The 23,707-nt window shown below is 38.5% G+C and overlaps 1 protein-coding gene across 2 annotated transcripts; it reads left to right on the top strand.

Moving 5' to 3' along the window:
• The first annotated feature begins 1,657 nt into the window (after window positions 1-1,657).
• On the top strand, window positions 1,658-22,103 carry Samd9l (sterile alpha motif domain containing 9 like). 2 transcript variants are annotated; one of them, XM_069996500.1, is made up of 3 exons: window positions 1,658-1,920; window positions 15,861-16,066; window positions 16,897-22,103. In XM_069996500.1, the coding sequence occupies exon 3, from the start codon at window positions 16,918-16,920 to the stop codon at window positions 21,652-21,654; it is 4,737 nt and encodes a 1,578-aa protein (XP_069852601.1). In that variant the 5' UTR covers window positions 1,658-1,920; window positions 15,861-16,066; window positions 16,897-16,917; the 3' UTR covers window positions 21,655-22,103. The 2 variants fall into 2 exon arrangements, with proteins under 2 accessions (XP_069852601.1, XP_069852600.1); XM_069996499.1 differs by having other exon boundaries at window positions 15,858-16,066.
• Window positions 22,104-23,707: the final 1,604 nt, after the last annotated feature.

The raw sequence follows: 23,707 nt of genomic DNA, 5'->3' as shown, positions 1-23,707 counted from the left end.
GTTTATTTGGATACTATGATTTTTCTCTCTTTTTGGTATATCCAATATTTTAGTTGGAAATGAACTATTGTTATGTTTGTAATGGGAAAAATTATCTGTTTTACTGGGTATAATTGATATTAAAAATATCACATACAGGGGCTGGGAAGGTGGCTCAGTGACAGAGCCCTTGCCTTGAATGCATGAGGCCCTGGGTTCAATTTCTCAGCACCACATAACCAGAAAAAGCCTAAAGTGGCACTGTGGCTCAAGTGATAGAGTGCTAGCCTTGAGCTGAAGAGCTGAGGGACAGCACTCAGGCCCAGAATTCAGGCCCCACGACCAACTATATAAAATACACTTAATGTACACATCTAGTTTGGGTATATGCATACACTTGTGGTACTGTCATCATAATCAAGTTGCTGAACATCCATATCCTCCAAAAAGAAAAATTAGATTTGATTTAATCACAATTGTGAAAGCTACAAGTCTGAAATCAAGGTGTGGTCAGGACCCAATTCCTCATTCCTCAGAGAACTCTGGCTCTGCTTATACATGGCTGCCTCCTCCTCCTTGTATCTTCACACCATCTTGCCTCTATAAGTCTTTGTCCAAAAAGATACCTCATTTAAACTTTATTTTTATCCTTAAACTTCCTTTAACTCCAGATTATTTAGGGGTCGGACCCATAGAGAGGAGGAGGATATAAAAATGGATGAGGAGAGTGAATAGGATCAAAGTATGTGTGAAAATGTCACAATAAAATCCGTTATTTTGTATAACAAGAAAATGAAGATCAAAATCTTTCAAAAAATTATAAAAGAGACTGTCTCCCAATGCATTCATATTCTGAGGGCTTTAGTATATGAATTTGAGGGAGATTAATTGAACCCACAGTAGGCATTTAAATTAGACCAATACTTTTAAAAAATGATTATTAGGTAGTTGAACGAAGGCTTTTCAATTCCGTAAGTCAGGTTAGGAGGACAATGCATCTTGATAAATGTCACCCCTTCCATCGTTCTCACCCCTTTTCCCCACTCTTATCGCTATCCTGAAGTTTATACCAAGATGATTTTTTTTTTCTCCGTCAAGGAACTTGAACCCAGCTCTTGGGTGCTGTTGCTGAGGTCTTTTGCTCAAGGCTAGCAGTCTACCACTTTGAGCCATGGTTCCACTTCTGGTTTTTTGAGGGATTTTCTCTTTTTCTTTTTTCTTTTTTTTGGATAGGGATGGTTAATTGGAGAGAAAGTCTCCTGTACTTTCCTGTCCAGGTTGGTTTTGAACTGTAATCCTCAGATCTCAGCATCCTGGGTAGCTGGGTTTACAGGCATGAGCCATCAACACTTGGCTTAGACCAGGATTTTAATGTTATGTTCTTTCTGGTATTTCTGTTATAGGTTCCCCTTATTTCTTAGTTCTTATGACTTCAAAACAGATCTGATAAACAATGCTTTATATTTTCTGGCAATTTTCTCTGATTTTATTAGTCTATTATTTTTGTGGTGCTGTGGTTTCAGCCTGAGCCTCACACATGCTAGGCAAGCACTCTACCAATGATCTACAATCCTAACTCTAAAAAATGCACATATCCTCAGAAATTCAAATAAGTATCTTCTAAAGCAAAACTGAAACTACCTGCATTTTGCTTGCTCATTCTGCTTCTACAGCCAAAGCCCCTTCCACATTCAGCCGGCTCACAGGGAAGACAGAAAGCATCCCTGCCTAAGGGCTTAGTTTTGTTGGGTTTTGGGGGGTTTGGGGTTGTTGTTTTTTGGTCTGTGTGTGTGTGTGTGTGTGTGTGTGTGTGTGTGTGTGTGTGTTTAAAAGATCTTTAGACTCATATGTCACACGGCCATCCAAAAAGGAAAATAAGAAGACCTAAGTTAAAATGACAAGTTTCTGATATTAAGAAAAGAAGTTTTCAAGGAAATTCTGGTAAGTTCTTAAGTAAAAATTCTTTTAAAACATTTTCATACCTGTAAACAAATAGCTATTTCTTAAAACTACTGTTGTGCTTTTCTCTTTAAATACATTTGTACATGAACTATCACTTGTAAACGTACTAAAGTACTGCAGACTATCAGTGAATACAGCAATATTGCATATCTTTAATCTACGTTAACTTGTAAATATGTATAACTGATATTAACTTGTAACTGCTTTGCTAAAAAAGGAATGTGATTAGGATGCTGAGCATGAACTTTTGGAGAGTGAGAGGGTTTCTGGTTGTGACCAGTTGGTGATGGGAAAGGGGACAGAGGAGCAAGGCAAAATGGGCCACGAATTTCAGCATGAAGGATTATAACAGAGGCTGAGGTCCAGAATAATTATGCAAGATTTGTCCCCTGTAATAAGATAATATAAAAAAGTGTTGTTTTTCATCAAAGATAATGCTCTCCAGAGGCTAGCTATTCTTCTATTTAAATCTTTTATTCATAGCCATCTCATCTGGCAATCTAATTGAAAACTTCGTTTAAGTGTCAGGGTACTTCAGGAAAACAAAACTAATTTGCTGGTATGTGGTTTCACTTCCTCAGACCGGACCCTGGTGGGAGGGTGTGTGGAGCCTTCCAGGGCCCAAGCTAAAGATCTCAAACCTCCTTCCTATGCCAATAACTCTAAGAGCCCTTCAGAGCAGAGCAGCTCCTCAGAGCATAGAGATCTAGAGTGCTTCTAAGGAACCCCTCAGACAGACAGAGGTGGGCCCCAGTGCTTGCCCTGGAAAGCTTTGCTGACTTGGTATTTTTTAACACTAAAGAAAGAAAACTGAAGTGTTCCCTTGTTATGACATCCTGTAGCTCTTTTGTCAATAATCAACCTTGATAATAATAACATTTATTTCATACTTGTTTAAAAACAGGAAGCTAGGGGTCTCTAGTAAATTAAGAGTCCTGTTAAGTAGCAATTTACTTAGTTACAACTTTATGCGTTCAGAGGCTCCTAAAGTTCATGAATTGTAAACTATTTTTTAAAAGCTTTATGAAATATCCTATGCTCATATTGCTAGCATGTTAGAGGGACAGGTTGAAAAATCTTTTAACACTATAGTAGATCTAAGGGTATTGTTGAAGAGGTTAACATACTGAGTCAAGATATTACCAAGTTTTCTATTTAAAAGAACAGACTCTAGATTCAGTGACTAAATATTAGTGTGTCTATCTGAGAGGAATATTTCTGTCTCCCTGGTATCTACTGACAGAATATGAACAAACGTGATACAGAGCTGTTTCCTATTCCAAGGTACCAAGTTTATGTTACTGCAAGTCCTGCCCTAGACAGATAAAGAATGAGTCACCAGCAACAGGGGGCCAAAGAGCCATTTTAAAGAGGCAAGGGGCTGCAGAGAGACAGTCCTGAAGTGATACTTCATTCTAGATCATTGGGTTTTATTAGAATCTGTGTTTACTGGCTAATGCAAAAGAAAAGTCTGGAGTCCATCCTCTCTTTGGATAAACAGAGAGAGGGTGATATTAAATTGCTGGAAGAGGACTCTGGATAAAAGAAGATGTTTCAGGATACTTGATCAAGGTAGGTCTGTGGGAAAGGGGAAGCCCTAGGACATCAGGAAAGCTCAACTTCTGGAGCAAAGGCAGCAGGTACTGCAGCAGTATTGAGAGTTTACTGAGGACTTCTGGTGGAGGGGTCTCCACTCTCTTGATTTCATCATATGAAGGGATTTTTATACGGCCTGGTTTGGAGTCTGAGTGACTCAGCATAAAAGTGAGATAGTATGTTATGGAAATTGTTATTTACTCACTTTCCTTTCCTCGATAAAATTTCCTACGCATTTTTTAAAAATATTTTTTGTTTTTGCCAGCCATGGGGCCTGAACTCTGGGCCTGGGCGCTGTCCCTCAGCTCTTCAGCTTAAGGCTAGTGCTCTAGCACTTGAGCCACAGCGCCACATCTGGCTTTTTCTGCTTATGTGGTACTGAGGAATGGAACCCAGGGTCTTAGGCATGCAAGGCAAGCACTCTACCACTGCGCCACCTTCACAGCCCTTCCTACGCATTTTTATAACCAGTTGATAGAATCTGGAGTTAGTTCTGGCCTACTGAGTGGCATAGCAAAGAGATTTCTTCAGGTTTGGGGTTTCAGCCAAGTAAAATAATGACACCAGTAGAAAAAGGAAGGTCTTTTGACCTACAGCCATCATTAGCTTGAGGGTTTTCAATTTTTCCTTATTTTACCCACTTTAAGAACGTGTTATTCATTCAGCAATTCATTTTCGTTAAGAAGCTCTCATGTGCTAGGCATTGCAAGAGAGTAAACAAGAGATGTACCAAATCTCTTGTTCTGATAGAGTGCACAAATGATAAGTAAAAATATTTAGAGATTTGATTATAATAAGTCTTTGGTAAACAGAAACGAAAGAGATAGGAAATGTTGGGCGATGAGGAATGTGTTGGTTCAATGGGAAGATATATATGGTAGACTTCACAGAAGGCAAGTATAAGCCTGAGGGTTTTCAAGGATATTCCAGGGAGAAGAAGCAAGTGCAGTGCCCCCAACAGAAAAACATGCTGCCTGGGATACAGAGTAGCATGGGTGTTGGGGACTAGTCCAGATTTAGAAAGGAAGATATCAGTAAGGTATAATAGGAAAGGTTTCAGGGTGCCAAGTCACATAGGGGCTGAAGTTCATTGGCGTTGGGAGCTAGTCCAGATTTAGAAAGGAAGAAATCAATAAGGTATAATAGGAAAGGTCTCAGGGTGCCAAGTCACATAGGGGTTAAAGTTCATTATAAAGAATTGGCTTTCAATCTGCATCTGATGGAACATCACTAAGAGATCAAATAGAATATTACTATAATATTACAAATATATAGTACATGTATGTACTATATATAAATATATATATTACAAAAATATAATAATAAATTATATAATACAATAATGTAGTATACAATATCATAATATACAATAATATCTAATTGTGTGTGTGTGTGTGTATACCAGTCCTGGAGCTTAAACCAGGGCCTGGACACTGTCCCTGAGCTGCTGTGCTCAAGGCTAGCACTCTACCTCTTGAGCCACAGGTTCTGGTGGTTTTCTGATGGTTAATTGAAAATAAGATTCTCAAGCACTATCTTGCCCTGCCTGGTTTTAAACCATGATCCTCTGGTCTCAGCCTCTCAAGAGGCTAGGATTACAAGCATGATCCACTAGTGCTTGGCTAACTACTATATTTTTTAAATTTTTTTATAATCTATCCGTTATTTATTCTTATTTGACAAACATCAGGTGACAGGAGCAAAGGTACATTGCTCACTATAGTTACGCAATCATTTTTGCTTCATACAAGTTGTAAACATATTTAAGTGGATAATTTTGAGTTGAAAACACATTCATTTTGATATATACTCTCCAAGTTAGGACAAAAGAAAGCTTAAATAATTTCTATTATGCCATCATCATAAACAAACTAAAATAGTATATGTTATTTTGATAACATGTTGTCATGTTTTTTAAAGACTTTTTTTAGGTGTGGCTAAAAAGATCTTTACCTGAAATAACATTAAAGAATAGAAGTTGACCAAATTAAGTTTTGTTTACAATTGTGCTGGTCATGATAAGAGAAAAAAGGTGAAAATTGTAATTCTTCTTGTCAAAACACCAACAAAAATAACACCAATAATTAATTTTAAATAATCAACAAGTTATGTGATAGAGACAGAATTTACAATAATTGGTTTTCATAGCATTTGTTTTAGTACAACTTAATGCTGATAAATTAAAGGTAACAGATGACACTTCAAAGTAAATCCAAATCATTTAAGTATTTTACAATTTTATTCTTTTATAAACTTCAAGTTTTCCTGAAATTTAGATCACAGTTTACAAAACTGGCAGCCTTTAGAATATACTGCTTGGCAGGTAGAATGGATTTGAATTTGCAGCAATGAAATCCCTTCAGGAAAGCTGTACTTGACCACAGTCTCCACATATCAGCTTCTGATACTAATACTTGCTCCTCATGAGACTTACTATAAACCCCACATTCATCCATAAAAACTGCACATGGAAGGCAGGTGCCAGTAGCTCACACATGTAATCCTAGCTACTCAGGAGGTTGATATCTGAGGACCACAGTTAAGAGCCAGCTGGGGCAGGAAATTCCATGATACTCTTATCTCCAATTAACCACCAGAAAACTGAAAGTGATGCCATGGTTCAAGTGGTAAAGCACTTTCCTTGAGCTGAAGAACTCAGGGACAGCATCTAGCCCCAAAGTTCAAGCCCCACAACTGACAAAAAAAAAAAAATACACATAGAACACAAATTCAAAACTTGATGATAAATCTTACAAGTTGTACAGCTCACTTGGGAAAAAAAAACAACCAAAAGTTTTCCTTTTAATAATATTTCTTTACATAAAAGATTTCACACATGTATATATTAGAAATAATACTGTTATGAGTGACCTGAAATCTGAACTAGACAAATTCTTCACAGAAAATATTGTACATTGATTTTACTATACAACTCTCCACTCTCAAATAGTTGCTTTCAACTTTATCCATGTAAAAGCAACCAAAAAATTCTCAAATGTTTGAGTGGGAAAAAAAGTGACAATTATATAACTTATTACATTTTAAAATGTTAAAGATCAATAATAGCAAAAGAGAAATGAGGGAGCTATGAGGAAAGAGGAAGCTATTCCTACAAGCTGGGAGAGATGGGATGGTCCTTGGACCAAGTGGGAATGGTGGCAGATTATCAGATGCTGAATACACGTTAGCCAGCACACGATATGCTCCACATTGAATACAGAATAAAGAAAGAGAGAAAAGGCTTGCCTAAGTGCTTGAATGCTTATTTACCTTATGAAAAAGATTTAAGCGTAAGGAACAAGTACCCCTTTCACTATTTTTCAAAGTTTTCTTCCCGTCTGAAAATGTTTGGAATAAAAAGTTAGGAGAGAAATCTACACCATAAATACTTTCTAAGCAGCAATCCAGTCAACAGCATTTTTATTTGCAATGATGTTGGTTTTTGTAGATGTTTTCCTCACACTTGGTTGTTTTTGGTGTTGTTTTTGTTTTTTTTGGGGGGGGGTTGTTTTATTTTTGGTTTTGTTTTGTTTTTGTTTTTTGGTCATGGGGCCTGAACTCTGAGCCTGGGCGCTGTCCCTCAGCTCTTCAGCTCAAGGCTAGCGCTCTACCATTTGAGCCATAGTGTCACTTCCAGCTTTTTCTGCTTATGTGATGCTGAGGAATCAAACCCAGGGCTTTATGCATGCAAGGCAAGCACTCTACCACTGGGCTACCTTCCCAGCCCATTTGGTTGTTTTTTTGATGTAACAGACTCTCAATAAATATCTTCTTCAGCATACTGAACAAGAATGACTCTTCTGCCTGCATCTCTACTTTCACATTGACACACCAACATGACTTGCAAATTTTCAAGCAAATGCAATTACTCTAAAATTTCCCAATCAGAGAACCTCATAAAGACATATTGCAAATTTCTAAAATACAAAGTTTTCAGAAAGTTCAGGTAAGTTTCTAATTATTGTCTTATTTAGCCAACTCTTTTTAAAAGATATTTTTAAAAAACTGATTCCAAAAGCTAAAGTAGACCTTTTAATATGAATATACTTTTTTCAAAAAGAAATATATTTAACTTTAAGAAAAAGTTTCTCCACCTCACCATGACTACAAAAAATATACAGTGAATTCAGACAACTTTAGAGTTTTGTTTTCTCAAGTTCATGTTATGATTCCCAGGAATAAGGGATATTAGAATTAGAGCAAGCAGGAAACATATTTTGAAGAGTGACTTGACTCACAGAACCAAACTCCACATGGGAGCTTAAAATTCATTCTGTTTGGTTTAATGAGATGAAGATCACCATTTTGGAAAACGTTAAATGAGCATAAGCTATTTCTTACAAAATGATTCTAATAAAGAAAGAGAAACATGTTCTAGGCATTGTAAGATAGAAAACAAGACATGACAAAATCTCTGGTTCTGGTGGAATGCACAAATGATAAGTAAAAATATGTAGAGATTTGATTATGATAAGTACTTAGTAAACAAAAACTAAAGCCAAAGAGAGATAAGAAATTCCGGGCAATGGGAAAAGTGTTGGTAGTCTGATTAAGCAGCACCTTAATGGGAAGATATATTTGATAAAGATTAGTTTCAATGCTGATGACAGAATTCTTTTTTTAAAAAAAATTTAATTTGCTTTTTTTTTTTTTTTTGCCAGACCTGGGTCTTGAACTCAGGGCCTGAGCACTGTCCTTAAACTGCACTCTATCACTTGAGCCACGGCAGCACTTCCAGCTTTTTCTGTATATGTGCTGCTGATGCATCAAACCCAGGGCCTCATGCATGGCAGGCAAGGACTCCAACATTGAGCCACATTCCCAGCCCTTATTTTGCTTTTAAAAAAGAAAACAGTGGTCAGCAAGTATGCCGAGTGAGCGTAGATAATATTTCTGAAGACACAGATAAAATGTAGACTAACATACTGAACCAGAGAGAAAACTGTGCAGACTCTGTCAATATAACCTCAGATAATACCAAAAGTTTGGACCTAATTAAGGCGCGAAAACCTTCCAACACTGAATCATCATTTTATTGAAGATTTTCCTTCACAAGTATTCTGTGCAGGGACTATGTGGAAAAAAATGAAAGGTGCGGTTCAGGAAAATGAAACTGTTTGGTTTCATCTCTGCTGAGTAACAACACAGGGTGGGGCCTGCTGGGCTTCAGCCAGGCTGCTGGTGGGGTGAATTGCACGGCAGAACTGAGGCAGTGGCTAAGGTTTGGCACCCTGAGATCAGGTATGCACCAGAGTCTATGACACTATTCTGATCTTTCATGTCCAGCCCCAAAGAAAGGAAATGAAAGTCACTAGAGAACAGATCCTGCAATTAAGTACTAATAAGCAAACAGAGTGTCAGGATTACTCCATTTGCCTGAGGAGAAGGTGGAGGACAAACGCTCCAACCAGCTGTAAGTTGCTCATAATTAGATACGGAGATTTCACATGAATTTCCTTTGAAGAAGCTGAACGAAAAGAACACAACAACCAAGACAATACTGGCTCTCATCTAGTTCCCCTCTATTATGACCTACTTTACATAATGATAGAGGTTTCCTGATTACAATTCCTTCCCCTTTATGCACCCTACCTAGCTTCTTGCTAAACATAGGGACCCTTGTGTTTAAAAATAGGTATTTAACAGTTCAGGATTTAAAGCTGAAGACATGGAAAAAGCCAAAAAAATATTAAAATTTTGGGCCCAAGTCATTTGACACTTGAACAAAATGCATAGCTCCTGACAAATTCAGAGCAGAGTACATATGACACTGAGGGCAAACGTCAAGTGATATCAGCAATAGCTAATAGGCAGCCTGGGGCAGCAATGTGATATTTGAGACGCAGCAAGGCAACTCGGTGTCTGCAGTAAAGTGAGTAGGAGTACTAAGGCCATAAACATAGTGAGGTGGAAGATACATGTAGGACTTTACTTAGCAACTTTAGCTTCCCTTCCAACAGAAATGAGAAGCCATGGGAAGATTTGGAGCAGTGACATGACTCTACTGATATTTGAACAGAAACACATAGGTAGCTAGTTTGAAAGTAGAATGAATAGAATAGGAAGTAGGGGCAAAGCCAGTGTCAGAGAAACCAGGTAACAAATTATTAAAAGAATCTAAAGATAAGATGATGGCTAAGACCAGCATGGTGGCAATAGAGCTGTAAGACATGGTATAATGGTAGGTATACCATGAAGGGGAGGTTGAAAATATTTGCGGCTACATCAGACGTGAAGTATCAAAGAAAGGAATCTGTCTAAGATACCATTAAGGGTTTTTTTTGGGGGGGGGTTGCCTTGAACAATTGGAAATTTTCATTTAATTGATGAGATTGTGGTGTTGGAGGGGCAGATTGTCAGGAGGTGGATTGTGGCCATATTCGATTTCTGCGTATTGTTAAATATTCAGGTAGACATAGATAAGATAGATATATGGTCATTCTAAAAGAAGCCAGGACTTATGATATTTAATTTGAAGTTATGGGTCCAGAGACTGTATTTAAATTCAAAATGAATACGATTTATACAGAGAAACTCTAGTTAGAAAAGGAAAACACAGCAATGGATCTTGGGAAAATCAAGAAGATCCATATAGAAAAAAGAGGAAAGGAAGAGAATGTGGTGGCCCAAAAGCCTGAGAGGGTCACAGAAATGAGAACAATAATTTATTTCAAATAGACTTTTATGTCAAGCATACTTTGTCTTGCTTTGTTTTGTTTTAAATCAATGCCAACCATAGTTTTAGTGGAATATTGAGATCAAAGCTAGGTTGGAATAAGTTATGTGTGTGTGTGTGTGTGTGTGTGTGTGTGTACACACATGGGCATTTACCAGTAGGGGGGTTGAACTCAAGCGTTCCACTCTTTTTCAACTTGCTTGGTCACAGCTGGCACTCTACCAGTTGAGAGACACCTCCAGACTGCCTTTTTTGTCTGTTTGTTTTTGTCGGTCATGGGGCTTGAACTCTGGGCCTGGGCGCTGTCCCTCAGCTCTTCAGCTCAAGGCAAGCGCTCTACCACTTGAGCCACAGAGCCACTTCCGGTTTTCTGGTGGTTTATTGGAGGTAGGAGTCTCACGGTCTTTCCTGCCTGGACTGGCTTTGAACCCTGATCCTCAGATCTCAGCCTCCTGAGTAGCTAGGATTACAGGTGTGAGCCGCCAGCGCCGGCCAGACTGCCGTTTTTGCTGGTTAATTGGAGATGGAATCTCTTGAACATTTTTGCTGGGGCTGGCTTTGAACTGCCATCCCTCCTGAGCAGCTAGGATTACAGGCCTGAGCTACCAGTGGCCAACTTGAAGTAAGTTCTAAAGGGGAATAGAAGGAGAAAAACAAAGACAAGCAAAAAGAGACAGTTGAACTGTGAAGAAAAGCAGAAACACAGAGTTCGGAAATAATGAAGGCATTCATCTAATGAAAACAATGTCACATATTTGTCTGCTGAAAGGGAAGATCCAGTAGACTGAAAAAGCCAGAGCCTGGGCAGAAAATCTCTAGAATTATCTCTTGAGTAGATGAGAGGGTAGGAGGGCAGGTACTAGAAGAGAAGCCAACCTCACTGTGTCTGTGTACAGTCTATTCAGAGAACAGAAACTCCAAATACATGGATGCAGTAACAGAAGAAAAGTCAAGAAGCAGGCCAGGAGATCAGGGCATTCTCTGCACTGTTTTACTTCTGCAGGTTTTACTAGGGCGCAAGAGCACAGCCGGAAGTGACCAAGGTGAGGAGGTGTTGGGAAGTAGGGAGATGACAATGGGAGAGAAAGGGTCAAATACTCACTTAAGAGAGTGATGTGGTAAATGGAGCAGAGAAATACAACCGGACAAGTGACAACATGAAGGCGAGACCAGTCAGGGTATGGAGAATCATTGTCCAGACACCTACGGACAGCCAATGGAATGGGTTTAACCACTATAGTTTACCTAAAGCAGTTGGATGGAAGAGGAAAAAGTGATGCTTATAGTGAATGGCTAAACAAAATTAAGACAGTCAAAGGAGAAAATTGAAGAAAAGAGGGGATAGAGAGAGGAAAGAACTGAAGAAATAGTCATGTTTGAGTACCTAATAGAGTTAGCATGAAGCCAAAGTGATGGTAGCATTTGGGACAATGATCATGAGGTACTTGCTTATTATTATTATTACCTGGAGTGGTCCTGGTAATACTACTCTCTAGTTTTTAGGGCTGCCATTATAAAGTATCACAGATAGAGTAACTTCGATGACCAGAATGTACTGTCAGAATCCTGGAGCTAGAAGTCCAAGGTTAAAAGACTGAGAGCAGGAAGCGCTTCCACGCCCCTCATCTAGAGGTGTGCTAGCAATCTATGACAATCCTAGGCTTCTAGAACACAATCTTGTCTCTGTCTTTATGTCCACATGCTGCTTCCCCTGGGCCCAGATTTCTCCTTTTCATAACAACAACAGAGTCTAGGAGGGACTGGGAGAGAGTAAGAGAACAGAAGACACTGTATGAAAGGAAATGTACTCATTACCTGATGCATGTAATTACAATCCCTCTCTAAACCACCTTTATAATAACAATAAACTAAAAGAATGCCTGGGTCTACCTTAGTGACATGTTGACAGCTAGTGACATTGACAATAGCCTTGGTCTCCAAATAAGGTCATATTCTGAAGTACTAGAGGTTAGTACTTGAGCACATGGATATTCAGGAGGGCAGAATCCAATTCAACAGTAACAATAAGGTCGGATATGAGCATGGGAGCAGAGACAGGTTAAGGCAGAGATCATTGAACAAGATGAAGTCACTTGCTTGGCAGGCCAGTGTGTTTAAAGGATCAATTACAAGTCTATTGAACCACCAATAATTATGACAGAAATAGTATCCCTTTAGGTGCCTACAAAAAAAAATCTGTTGTCATGGTGGAACAAGCCTATAATCTTGGTAATCTTAGTAATTGGGAGATTAAGGCATGAGAATCTCAACTTCAATACCAGACCTTGTCTCATAAGCAAAAAAAAAGTATAAAAATTATGCACTCAGAAATTCTTAATTTATGAATTAATTTGTTTGGTTTTGGTTTTTGTTTTTGTTTTTTTGGTCGGTCGTGGAGCTTGAACTCTGGGCTTGGGCACTGTCCCTCAGCTCTTCAGCTCAAGGCGAGTGCTCTACCACTTGAGCCACAGCGCCACTTCCGGTTTTCTAGTGGTTTATTGGAAGTAAGAGTCTCACAGACTTTGCTTGCCCGGGCTGGCTTTGAACCGTGATCCTCAGATCTTAGCCTCCTGAGTAGCTAGGATTACAGGCGTGAGCCACTGGCACCCAGATAATTGATGAAAATTTTTTGCAATGCTGGGATTTGAACTCAGAGCTTTGTGCTTCCCAGGCCAGCACTCTGCCCATTCAGCTATACTTCTGCTTGCTTTTGTTCTACTTACTTGTTTGTGAGTGCTGGAACTGGTGTTTCAATTTGGACCCTGGGTGCTGTCCCTTAGTTTTTTAACTCAGGACTGGTGCTCTACCTCTTAAGCCACAATTCCACTTCAATTCCACACTTCCAAGTTCCACTTGGTTGGTTAATTAGAGATAAGAGTTTCATCGATTTTCCTTCCTGGGCTGGCTTTGAACTGTTATCCTCAGATCTCAGCTTCCAATGTAGCTAGAATTACAGGAATGAGCCATCAGTGCTTGGCTATTTTAGTTATTTTTTAGATGAAGTTTCATTTTTTTGCCCAGGCTAACATGGACCTCAGTCCCTTATGTCTGCTTCAAGTATAGCTGGGATGACAAGCATACACCACCATGCCCAGCTTTTTCTATTGAAATGGGATCTCGAATTTTTTGTCTCTGCTGGCCTTGAACCATAATCTTCCCAATTTCTGCCTCCTGAATAGCTAGGCTTGTTGGCAACCAGCTTAATACCTGAAGTATTTCAAAGTTTAAAGTAATAATGCATGCCCCTCAGTAGATGAATGGATCAAGAAAATATAGTATATATATGCAATGGAATTCTATGCCTCCATCAGAAAGAATGACATTGCCCCATTTGTTAGGAAATGGAAAGACTTGGGAAAAATTATATTAAGTGAAGTAAGCCAGGCCCCAAGGTACATAGGTCCCATGGTTTCCCTTATTTGCAATAACTAGTATATGTCTAGGACAAGCAGAAGAGGTCAAAGGCTATGTACATATGACCACATAAGATGATGCTAAGTGAAATGAAGCCCATGATAGCGACACAGGAGGTTTTATCTTTCTTGCTGTTACTTTTAATGTATTTATAATGTACTATGTGATTTTTTTGTTTCTTTAGTATGTTCTTCCTCCATGGTATAACATGTTTTCACTGTATTTGATTCCAATGCCTGCATCTTGTATGTACATTTACCTAATTTGGGGAGGAGAATAACAAAATGCTAAAATAAGGATACAGGCTGACCCATTGTAACAATGAGATATACAAGACACTATGTTGAAACAAACTCTACAATTTCAGGAGTGCGGGGAGCTAGTAGAGGAGGTGGGGAGGAAAGGGATGGTAGGAGAAAAACAAAGGAGGTAACAATACTCAATAGGAAATGTACTCATTACCTTACTCATGTGACTGTAACCCTCCATACAGTATCTTTACAATAAAAATATATACTAAAAAATAAAGTAATATTGCAGTCACATTTTTAATATTTCACATTAAATGAGAGTAGTCACTTTTTCAGTTCAACTTTTTCTCCAAAATGACTTCAAGAAAACCTTTCATTGGAAATTTAATAACTGGCTATACTTTCAGGTCTACCTGATTCTTGTAAGGCAGTATTCCTCTCTTGGTCTAACCCAAGATGACACTTAGGACCTCTGCAAAACAGGTAGGAAGATTGGGGATGGAACTCTCAGGGCCCCAAGTTACAAGAGCCAGATACTGGTCTGCCTCTCTCTGCCTAGAGGGACTTGCAGGCAGGCCAAAACACTGGCTCTGGACACAGAAAGTACCACCTGCTGCTGGAGCACATACATTGTAATACCTTAGACCTTTACCAAACACACCTGTGAAGGGACAGCCAGCTAGACTATTACTTATTCCCAGCCATATGCCCCTGTTCACATATCTCAGCCCTACATCACTCCTTCTGACTTACGCAAAGCACATATCACAATTTGTCACTTGAAAGTTTTTGAGTGTGCACTTGTGACTTTTTAGGTTTTTTTATTTTCTAATGGACTATGAGTATCGTGAAAGAACTGCACATCTGTTTGGGTTACAATTTTTTTTTTCTTAAGCGTGATGCTTGGTATCTAATAGGCACTAAATATTTGTTGAATGGATGAAAAAGGACTCTGTTTGGGGTCAGATAGTACTTATCTCTGGTGACAATATATGTACTAATTATTTTGGAACCTTTACACTACATTGGAATGAAGTTGATCATGTTTAGAAGACTCATTATGTCAGTTACTCATAGTTCTACTAATTTACTGGGGATTAATTATGACCCATAGATGGAAGTCACCAGTAATTAAGAGAATTCAAGACACTAAGACTGCCAGGAAAAATTTTATCAAGGCATGTGGAAACTAATATACCCCAAACATTCTGGTGTAAATATTGTATTTATACCATGAATAAGTAATGTTAAATTTTTTCTCTGGCAATCACAGAGCTGCAGGCTAAAACACCAGTTTTCTCATTGTTTCTCCTTGTTTGGCTTTGAGAAGATGATGTGGGTGAGTTTTACAAGAAATGTCAAACGTAGTTGGGTGTGGGTCACATTTACAATTTGACTGGCCTTTGGGTCTGGCTGGTTACCATTAGTTGTTTTTGTTTTGTTTTGTTATGGGGTGCATGTGTGTGTGTGTGTGTGTGTGTGTGTGTGTGTGTGTGTGTGTGTGTGTGTGTGTGTGTAGAAACTAGCTTCCTTCATTTTTTTATTTCAAAAGTTGTAAATTTCTGCCAGGCACTGGTGACTTGCTTGTAATCCTAGCTACTCAGGAGGTTGAGATCTGAGGATCATGGTTTGAAGCCAACTGAGGTAGGAAAGTCCATGAGACTATTATTTGTCTCCAAGGAACTATAGAAAAAGCTGGAAGAACAGCTGTGGCTCACGTGATAAATCACTCACCTTAAGCAAAAGAAAATCAGGGAGAGTACAGGGCCTCTGTACTCTCCCTGATTTCAAGCCCTAGGAGCAGCATAATTAAGTAAATAGTTGTAAATCTTTTAAAATGTTGCCATTTTCTCTTTTTATGATTTAATCTTGATTTTTTTTAAAATGTTTCAGTTTTGATAGTTTCTACTTATTAAAATGCTTTCATTTTCTTGGGTTTCTCCCTACAACCAATTTATTGATTTTTTATTACAAATCAGTAGGTCCACTATGGAGTATGAGAATTTACATATCATGTGAGCTTCCGGTCTATGCTGCTGCTGTTGCTGGAGTCTGGAGACCACACCTTGAGAACCACTGTCCTGACTATCTTCACAACGGAATCACCCAGAAATATGATTATAGGAACTAACGCCTGAAAATATCATCCCTCCTTAAATTCCTTCAACCAATAACTTTGGAATCTCAGGTATAATGCTCCATATGATTCTCCTGTTTAGCCAATATTGAGAATACCTGTATTAAGCATCCCAAATAGCCCTTGCAATCTGGCAGAGTCCAGATAGTGGGCTCTTCATCAATCTCATACCAATAATTCAGGTGCAAGTAGTTTTAACACAGGATTAAAACACATTTTACTTTTCCTACGTATTTTTAGGTAGAAAAGACAAGCTTGACCTACAGCTAATGTCTTTTGTAGTCTCTAGTAGCCACAAGAATTAGGTAACTTGGTTAATTATTTACTGTCATATCCCTGAAGCTGTAGCCTTGTGGACCAGGAGCTAGAGTTCCAAAATATAGTAAGTGATGATTACACATTTTCTTTGTTACTATATAACAAAACAGGCCAGATTCCAAGATATGGATGGGGTCTCCTTTCCCCACTCGACTTTCACCTTTACTTACCTATAGTTCTAAAGTTTAGTTGCAATATTCTGCTATGGAGACTGATTTGTGATGCTTTTAAGATTCTATTTTTAAATTATGAAAATTCCACTTCTACCAAGTCAAGCCTAAAAAAGAAAACTATCATTAAAAAAAGTATGTGTTACCTAGTTAGAAGGTACTGCTCACTTCATAGCCTACAAATGCCTGGGGAAATAGGACATGAATTAAGACTATAAAACTGTTCAGAAATAAAAAAATAAAAAAACTGTTCAGAGTAAAAATCATGCAGATTTCAGTTAACCCTGAAAAATATTCAGCCTATATGCTATGTATGAGATAATATACATAATAGCTAAGTGATTTCAATGATAAAGTATAATGTTAAAATATTAAATGTATTTTTTTTCCAAGGAGTAAATTTAAAGCTTTGGCATGAATGAACAAGTAAATCTACCTGAAAGGATCAAAGACTGGACCAAAGAACAGGTCAAGAAATGGGTAACTGAAGACCTGAAGATTGATGAGAAATATGGGCAAATATTATTCAATGAAGAAGTAACAGGGTTAGTCCTTCAGGAATTAACTGAAAAGGATCTTAAAGACATGGGGCTACCACGTGGTCCATCACTTCTGATAAAACGCACATATAACAAATTGAGTAACAGTTCCCTAGAAAGTAACAACCCAAATTCCAGACAATTCAATGATACAAAAGCCTCCAAAAAGGAACTGCAAAAAAAGTCAAAGCAGACAGAAAATGAGGAAAAATCAATGCCATCCAATATTGAACATGATCTCAGAGAGACCAGTAATACAAAAGAAAATACAGTAAGTGAAGTCGAGATTAAAGATAAGGAAAAGGATAAACCAGAAGCTGAACAATTTACTTGCATGCCATATCCATTTGATCGTTTCCATGACAGCCAACGTTACATAGAACATTATATTCTACAGCCTGAAACAGGACCACTCAATCTCATTGACCCTATACATGAGTTCAAAGCTCTCACAAACATAGAAATGGCTACAGAAGAGGATGTTAAGATGAAATTTACCAATGAAGTCTTCCGATTTGCATCTGCTTGTATGAATTCACGCACGAATGGCACCATCCATTTTGGAGTCAAGGACAAACCCCATGGAGAAATCGTTGGTGTGAAAGTTACCAGTAAGGATGTCTTCATCGACCACTTCAATGTAATGATCAAAAAATATTTTGAAGAGAGTGAGATCCAGGAAGCCAAGAAGTGTATTCGGGAGCCAAGGTTTGTGGAAGTCCTACTGCAAAACAACACACCATCGGATAGATTTGTCATTGAAGTGGATATTATTCCCAAACATTCAGTATGCAAAGAAAAGTATTTTTACATTAAGATGCAAAATAATGCGGATAAAACATGGAAACAAGACCAAGATCATTCGCTATATGTGAGAGAAGGCGCTAGTTCTAAGAATATCCTGGCCAGTGTCAAGAAACGCGATACAGAGTTCAAAGCATTTCTAGAAAATCTAAAGTCATGGATAGCATCTAGAAAAGAGGCTGAAGAAGAATATGTGATGAAGGCATCCAAGAAGGAGAGTGAAGGACTGAAGCTAGTTAAACTTCTCATTGGAAACCGAGACTCACTGGATAACTCATACTATGACGAGTACATTCTTGTGATCAATAAATGTAATCCAAATCAAATAAAGCACCTAGATTTTCTAAAAGAAATTAGATGGTTTGCTGTGTTAGACTTTGATCCTGAATCTCTGATGAAGGGAGTTGTCAGAGCTTACAGAGAAAGCCGAGTTGCAAACCTTCACCTTCCACGTCAGTATGAAGAAAAGACAATCACCATAGGGGAGAAAATTTCTACTCTGAAACTTTTTGAGCAGCCAAGCTGGATCTTCTGCAATGGCAGATCAGATCTGCAAGATGAATCATGTAAACCTCTTGAACCACACTTATGGCAGAGAGAGAGAGCTTATGGAGTTACAAAATTGATTTCATTTCTCACAGATGAAAATGTCATGGCAAGAGGGAAATTTTTGGTGGTGTTTCTCTTACTCTCTTCAGTGCAAAGCCCAGGAGATCCATTTGCTGAAACATTCTGTGCTTTCTATCGAGCTCTGAATGGACTGGAAAACACATTGTGTATCTGTGTCGATTCACAGATTTACCAACGGTGGAAAGATTTACTACAAATGCAACTGAAAATTGCAAATGAATTGGAAAACCATAGCATCTCCACTTTAAATTTAGGGCTTGTGAACAGTACAATCCTTAAATTGAAACCAGTGACTCAGTCATCAAGAAGGTTTTTACCCTCTCATGGCTCTTCTTCAGTTATCCTAGAGAAAATGGAAGAAGATCTGCTGACAGCACTGGAGATCCTCTGTGAAAATGAGTGTAGAGACACAGACATAGAGAAAGATGAATCTAAATTCTCAGAATTTAAGAAATCAAAAGAAGAACACTTTTATCGAGGTGGTAAAGTATCTTGGTGGAACTTCTATTTTTCTTCTGAAAACTATTCTTCAGCTTTTGTGAAAAGGGACAGTTATGAAAATCTTAAGGATTTAATGCAATGCTGTGCAGAATCTCCCAAACCAGTATTTGCCAAAATCATCAACCTTTACCATCATCCAGGCTGTGGAGGTACCACATTGGCTATGCATGTTCTCTGGGACCTAAAGAAAAAATTCAGATGTGCTGTGCTAAAAAACAAAGCAACTGACTTTATAGAAATTGGAGAACAAGTAAGCAAGTTGATCACCTATAAGACTAGCCACCAGGATTGTATCCCTGTCCTTCTCCTTGTGGATGATTTTGAAGAACAGGAAAATATCTATATTCTACAGAATACCATTAATTCCCTTTTAGCAGAAACTGGTTTGCACTATGAAAAGACATTGGTAATTATCTTAAACTGCATGAGATCCCAGAATCCTGAAGAAAGCGCAAAACTGGCAGATAGCATTTCACTAACATACGAACTTTCTCCTAAAGAACAAAGAGCTTTTGAGGCCAAATTGGAGGAGATTGAAAAGGAACACAAAAACTGTGAAAATTTTTATTCTTTCATGATTTTGAAAGGCAATTTTGATAAAACCTACATAGAAAATGTAGTAAGGAACATCTTGAAAGAACAGAATGTTGACAGCAAGGAAGCAGAACTCATTTCCTTCTTGGCTTTACTGAACTCGTATGTTACCGATTCTACAATTTCGCTATCACAGTGTGAAATATTTTTGGGACTCACCTACACTAGCACACCCTGGAAATCTGAAAGTCTAGAAGACAGGATGGGCACCTATTCTACACTTCTAGTAAGAACAGAAGTTTCGGAACGTGGGAGATACACAGGTGTGCGCATCATTCACCCTCTGATTGCCATCTACTGTCTAAAAGAACTGGAAAAAAGCTATCACATGGACAAATGTCAAATTGCACTCAAGATTCTACGTGAGGATTTATTCTATAATTCTGGAATAGGGAGAGACAAATTCCAGGACGATGTTCAAACTCTTCTGCTTACAAGACAGCGCAAGGAGTATGGAGCTGAAACAGACACTCTGTTTTCCCCATTAATTGAAGCCTTGCAGAATAAAGAAACAGAAGAGGTCTTGATGGCAGGAAACATTCGATTCCCACAAAATGTTTTCATTTGCCAAGCCTTAGCAAGACACTTCTACATTAAAGAAAAGAATTTTAACACTGCTCTGTACTGGGCAAATTTAGCCAAAAAGAAAGCACCTAAAAATTCCTATATTTCAGATACACTTGGTCAAGTCTACAAAAGTGAGATCAAATGGTGGTTGGATAAAAACAAAAACTGTAAGAACATTAATGTTAAAGATCTTGCACATCTCCTGGCATCTGCTGAAAAGGCCTCAAAAGCTTTCCAAGAATCTCAACAGCAAACTGATTGTAAAGACTATGAAACTGAAGGCTGGTCACCACAGAAATCCCAAAGAAGATACGACACATACAATACTGCTGGTTTCTTGGGTGAAATAGAAGTTGGTCTTGACACTATCCAGATTCTTCAGCTCACTCCCTTTTTCACCAAAGATAATGAACTATTGAAAAAAGCAATGGTAGAATTTTTATCTGGAAAGGGGAGCATTCCTCCTGATCCAAAAAATGAGTATTATTTGGCACTCAGCAAGTTCACATCTCACCTGCAAAATTTACAAGCAGATTTGAAAAGGTGTTTTGACTTTTTCATGGATTACATGGTCCTTCTAAAAACAAGGAATGCCCAGAAAGAATTAATGGAAGTCATAGTAGGCAAGAAAGTCAGCCGTGGTTTCAAGAAATACACAGAACTTTTCTGCCATTTGGATTCAAGTCTAGGACAAGGCAGAGAGAGTCAGTTACTCTTAGAAGAAAATTGTAGGAAAAAACTAGAAGCTTTGAAAGCAGATAGGTTTTCTGGACTCTTGGAATATCTTAACCCAAGTCACAAAGAGGCTGCAACTATCATGGAAAATATAGTGAATGAGTACACATTCCTATTGGACCAAAACCGAAATAAACGACTGATAAAGGAGAAACAAAATTTCATTTTGGCACACATTATCCTCAGTTGTCTAAAACCCAACTCCAAGCTCATTCAACCATTTACTGTGCTAAAAAAACAGCTTCGAGAAGTCTTACAACTTGTAGAAGTAAATCATCCACATCCATATCCTTACTTCTTAGCCTGCCTGCTATTCTGGCCAGAAAATCAAGAGCTAGATCAAGATTCTAAACTAGTGGGAAAGTATGTCTCCTCCTTGAACCGATCCTTCAGCGGGCAGTACAGGCGCATGTGCAGGTCCAAGCAGGCAAGCACACTTTTCTATCTAGGGAAGATGAAAGGTTTCAACAGTCTTGTTCACAAGGCCAAAATAGAACAGTACTTTAGGGAAGTACCAAATACACATTCACTCTGGCAGAGTGGCGATGTATGGAAAAAAACTGAAGTCAAAGCCCTCCTGCGTCGGCTAGTTGGTCAAGCTGAAGGCAAGCTGATCTTTATAGAATATGGAACAGAGGAAAAAATAAAAATACCAGTGACCTCTGTGTATTCAGGCCTACTCTGGAGTGGGAGAAACATAGAAAGAGTGTCTTTCTACCTAGGATTTTCCATTGAAGGCCCTCTGGCATATGATATAGAAATCATTAAAGCAGATATATGAATAAGGTGATGTTAGGAAAATGAACCCTAAGATATGTATTTTAAATGTTTTTTTCTTTCATGCATTTGTTTCTAACGCAATTATAAAATTATTTCTTTGTTGCTTTGTATGTCCCTCCCCCACAGTATAACCCCTGCTTTCACTGTATTTGATGTCGGTATAATTTGTGGAGGGGAAGGGAAAAAACAAGTCATTTAAATAAGGATACCGGTGGACCCGTTGCACAATGAGAAGTACAAGTTGTCATGTCGAAAACGAACTTTACAACTTGTGGGTGGGGGGGGGGAGGATTGGGTGGGGAGGGAGGGAGGATGGGAAGGGACGGGAAGGGTAAACAAAGGAGGAGGCTACAATGCTTGATAAGAAATGTACTCACTATCTTGCCCATGTAATTGTAACCCCTCTGTACGGTATTTTCACAATAAAAAAATTTTTTAAATAAAAAAGAAGATATATGAAGCTAGACCCTGGTGGCTCATGCTTGTAGTCCTTGCTACGCAACTCCAATTAACCACCAGAAAAATGCAAGTAGAGCTGTGGCTCAAAGTGGTAGAGCACTAGCCTTGAGCAAAAGAGCTCCCAGATAGTCCTCAGGCTGTGAGTTCAAGTCCCACAATCAACAACAACAAAGCAAAGAAGATAAATGAATTTTAAAAAACTTTATTTATATCTTGTAAAATTGCACTTCTTCTCTCCATCTTCATGGCATCTTGATGACCTTATTGACTAAACTCTAATCACAAATATTGGTTTTTCTCTCTAAATATATTGGAAGCCTTTCTAGGACATGAAATGAGCCTACATCACAGAGGAGGACATACAATAGAGTCCATCATTCACTATTTTATATTTGTTATTTCAGACTAGCATCTAAGAAGCTTCAACTGATAGCCACTGTCATGTCATAACTGGTTAAAAATCAATAAAATGTGTTTTTAATGCACTTTCTGAATTATCTCTTCATTATGGACTATATTTAACTGAAGAATATGGAGGAGAAAGTTCCACCTAAGCATCTTTTACCTCAAAGTCACAGAAGCACTCTCAAGATCCATTTACCTCATCTTGGTACCCATAAAAAAATTCTATGAGGAAGTGGTGCTGTGGCTCAAGTAGTAGTGCGCTCGCTTTGAGCTCAAGAGCTCAGGGACAGCACCCAGGCCCAGAGTTCAAGCCCCATGATAGCCAAAAAAAATTCTATGAAAGCATTGAGTGTTGGCACATACCTATAATCCAAGCACTGAGGAGGCAGGAAGAGTCTATGTTTGAGGCCACTCTGGGCTATGTACAAAGACTCTATTTCAAGAAGGAAAAAAATGTATAAGGTAAAAATTTTGTTTTCCACACTACCTTTAACTTTTCAGAGCACACACACACACACACACAGATACACTTCTTTGAACTTCATGCCCTCTTCCTTCCAGTTCTTGCTTCTGGAAGAAGAAGAGAGCAAAAGACAAAAAAGGCCTCCTGCTGGCATTCTTTTGCCCAGTGTACATGTGAATTAGCTCCATTCTCCATTCTTATCTCTTGTGAAGGTGGCCTTTTCTCCACCTGGATGTTGCAGTTCATCCCTTTCTGCTTCTTTTTTCATTACAATGTTCTACTTCTTAACTTGCTCACTCTCCTCTTTCTCTTTGAGATTCTCTTATTTTCTTCCCGCATTCTATCTAGGGCTATTCTGATATGACCTTCACAACTCAGTTCAAGAGTCACTTCCACCAGGATTTCTTTGCTGATCACCCAGTCCCTGGCAGATTAGAGGTTTCCTCACAGCAACAGTGCTTCCCATGTTTCAATACCAGGAATGTCAACTTGGAGCTCATTCCCACAACTGTAACAGCTAGCACAGCCTCACACTGTGTACTAGAGCCTGCGATTTAAGCTATTACAGACTTTAAATTCCATTTTTCTTGTCACCAAGCAGTCTATGCCTTCTCAATGTTCTGATCATCAGTATTTCTTTGAATCTGGGGAGTACTAATAAGGTCTTCAAACATGTCTGTTTTTAAAAACCATATTTGATCCAGACTCTGCTCTTGACATCTGCTTC

The sequence above is a fragment of the Dipodomys merriami genome, unplaced genomic scaffold (assembly GCF_024711535.1).
Source record: "Dipodomys merriami isolate MVZ:Mamm:240054 unplaced genomic scaffold, mDipMer1.0.p SCAF_5, whole genome shotgun sequence".
Lineage (NCBI taxonomy): Eukaryota > Metazoa > Chordata > Mammalia > Rodentia > Heteromyidae > Dipodomys > Dipodomys merriami.
This window is presented reverse-complemented; position numbering and strand designations above follow the sequence as displayed.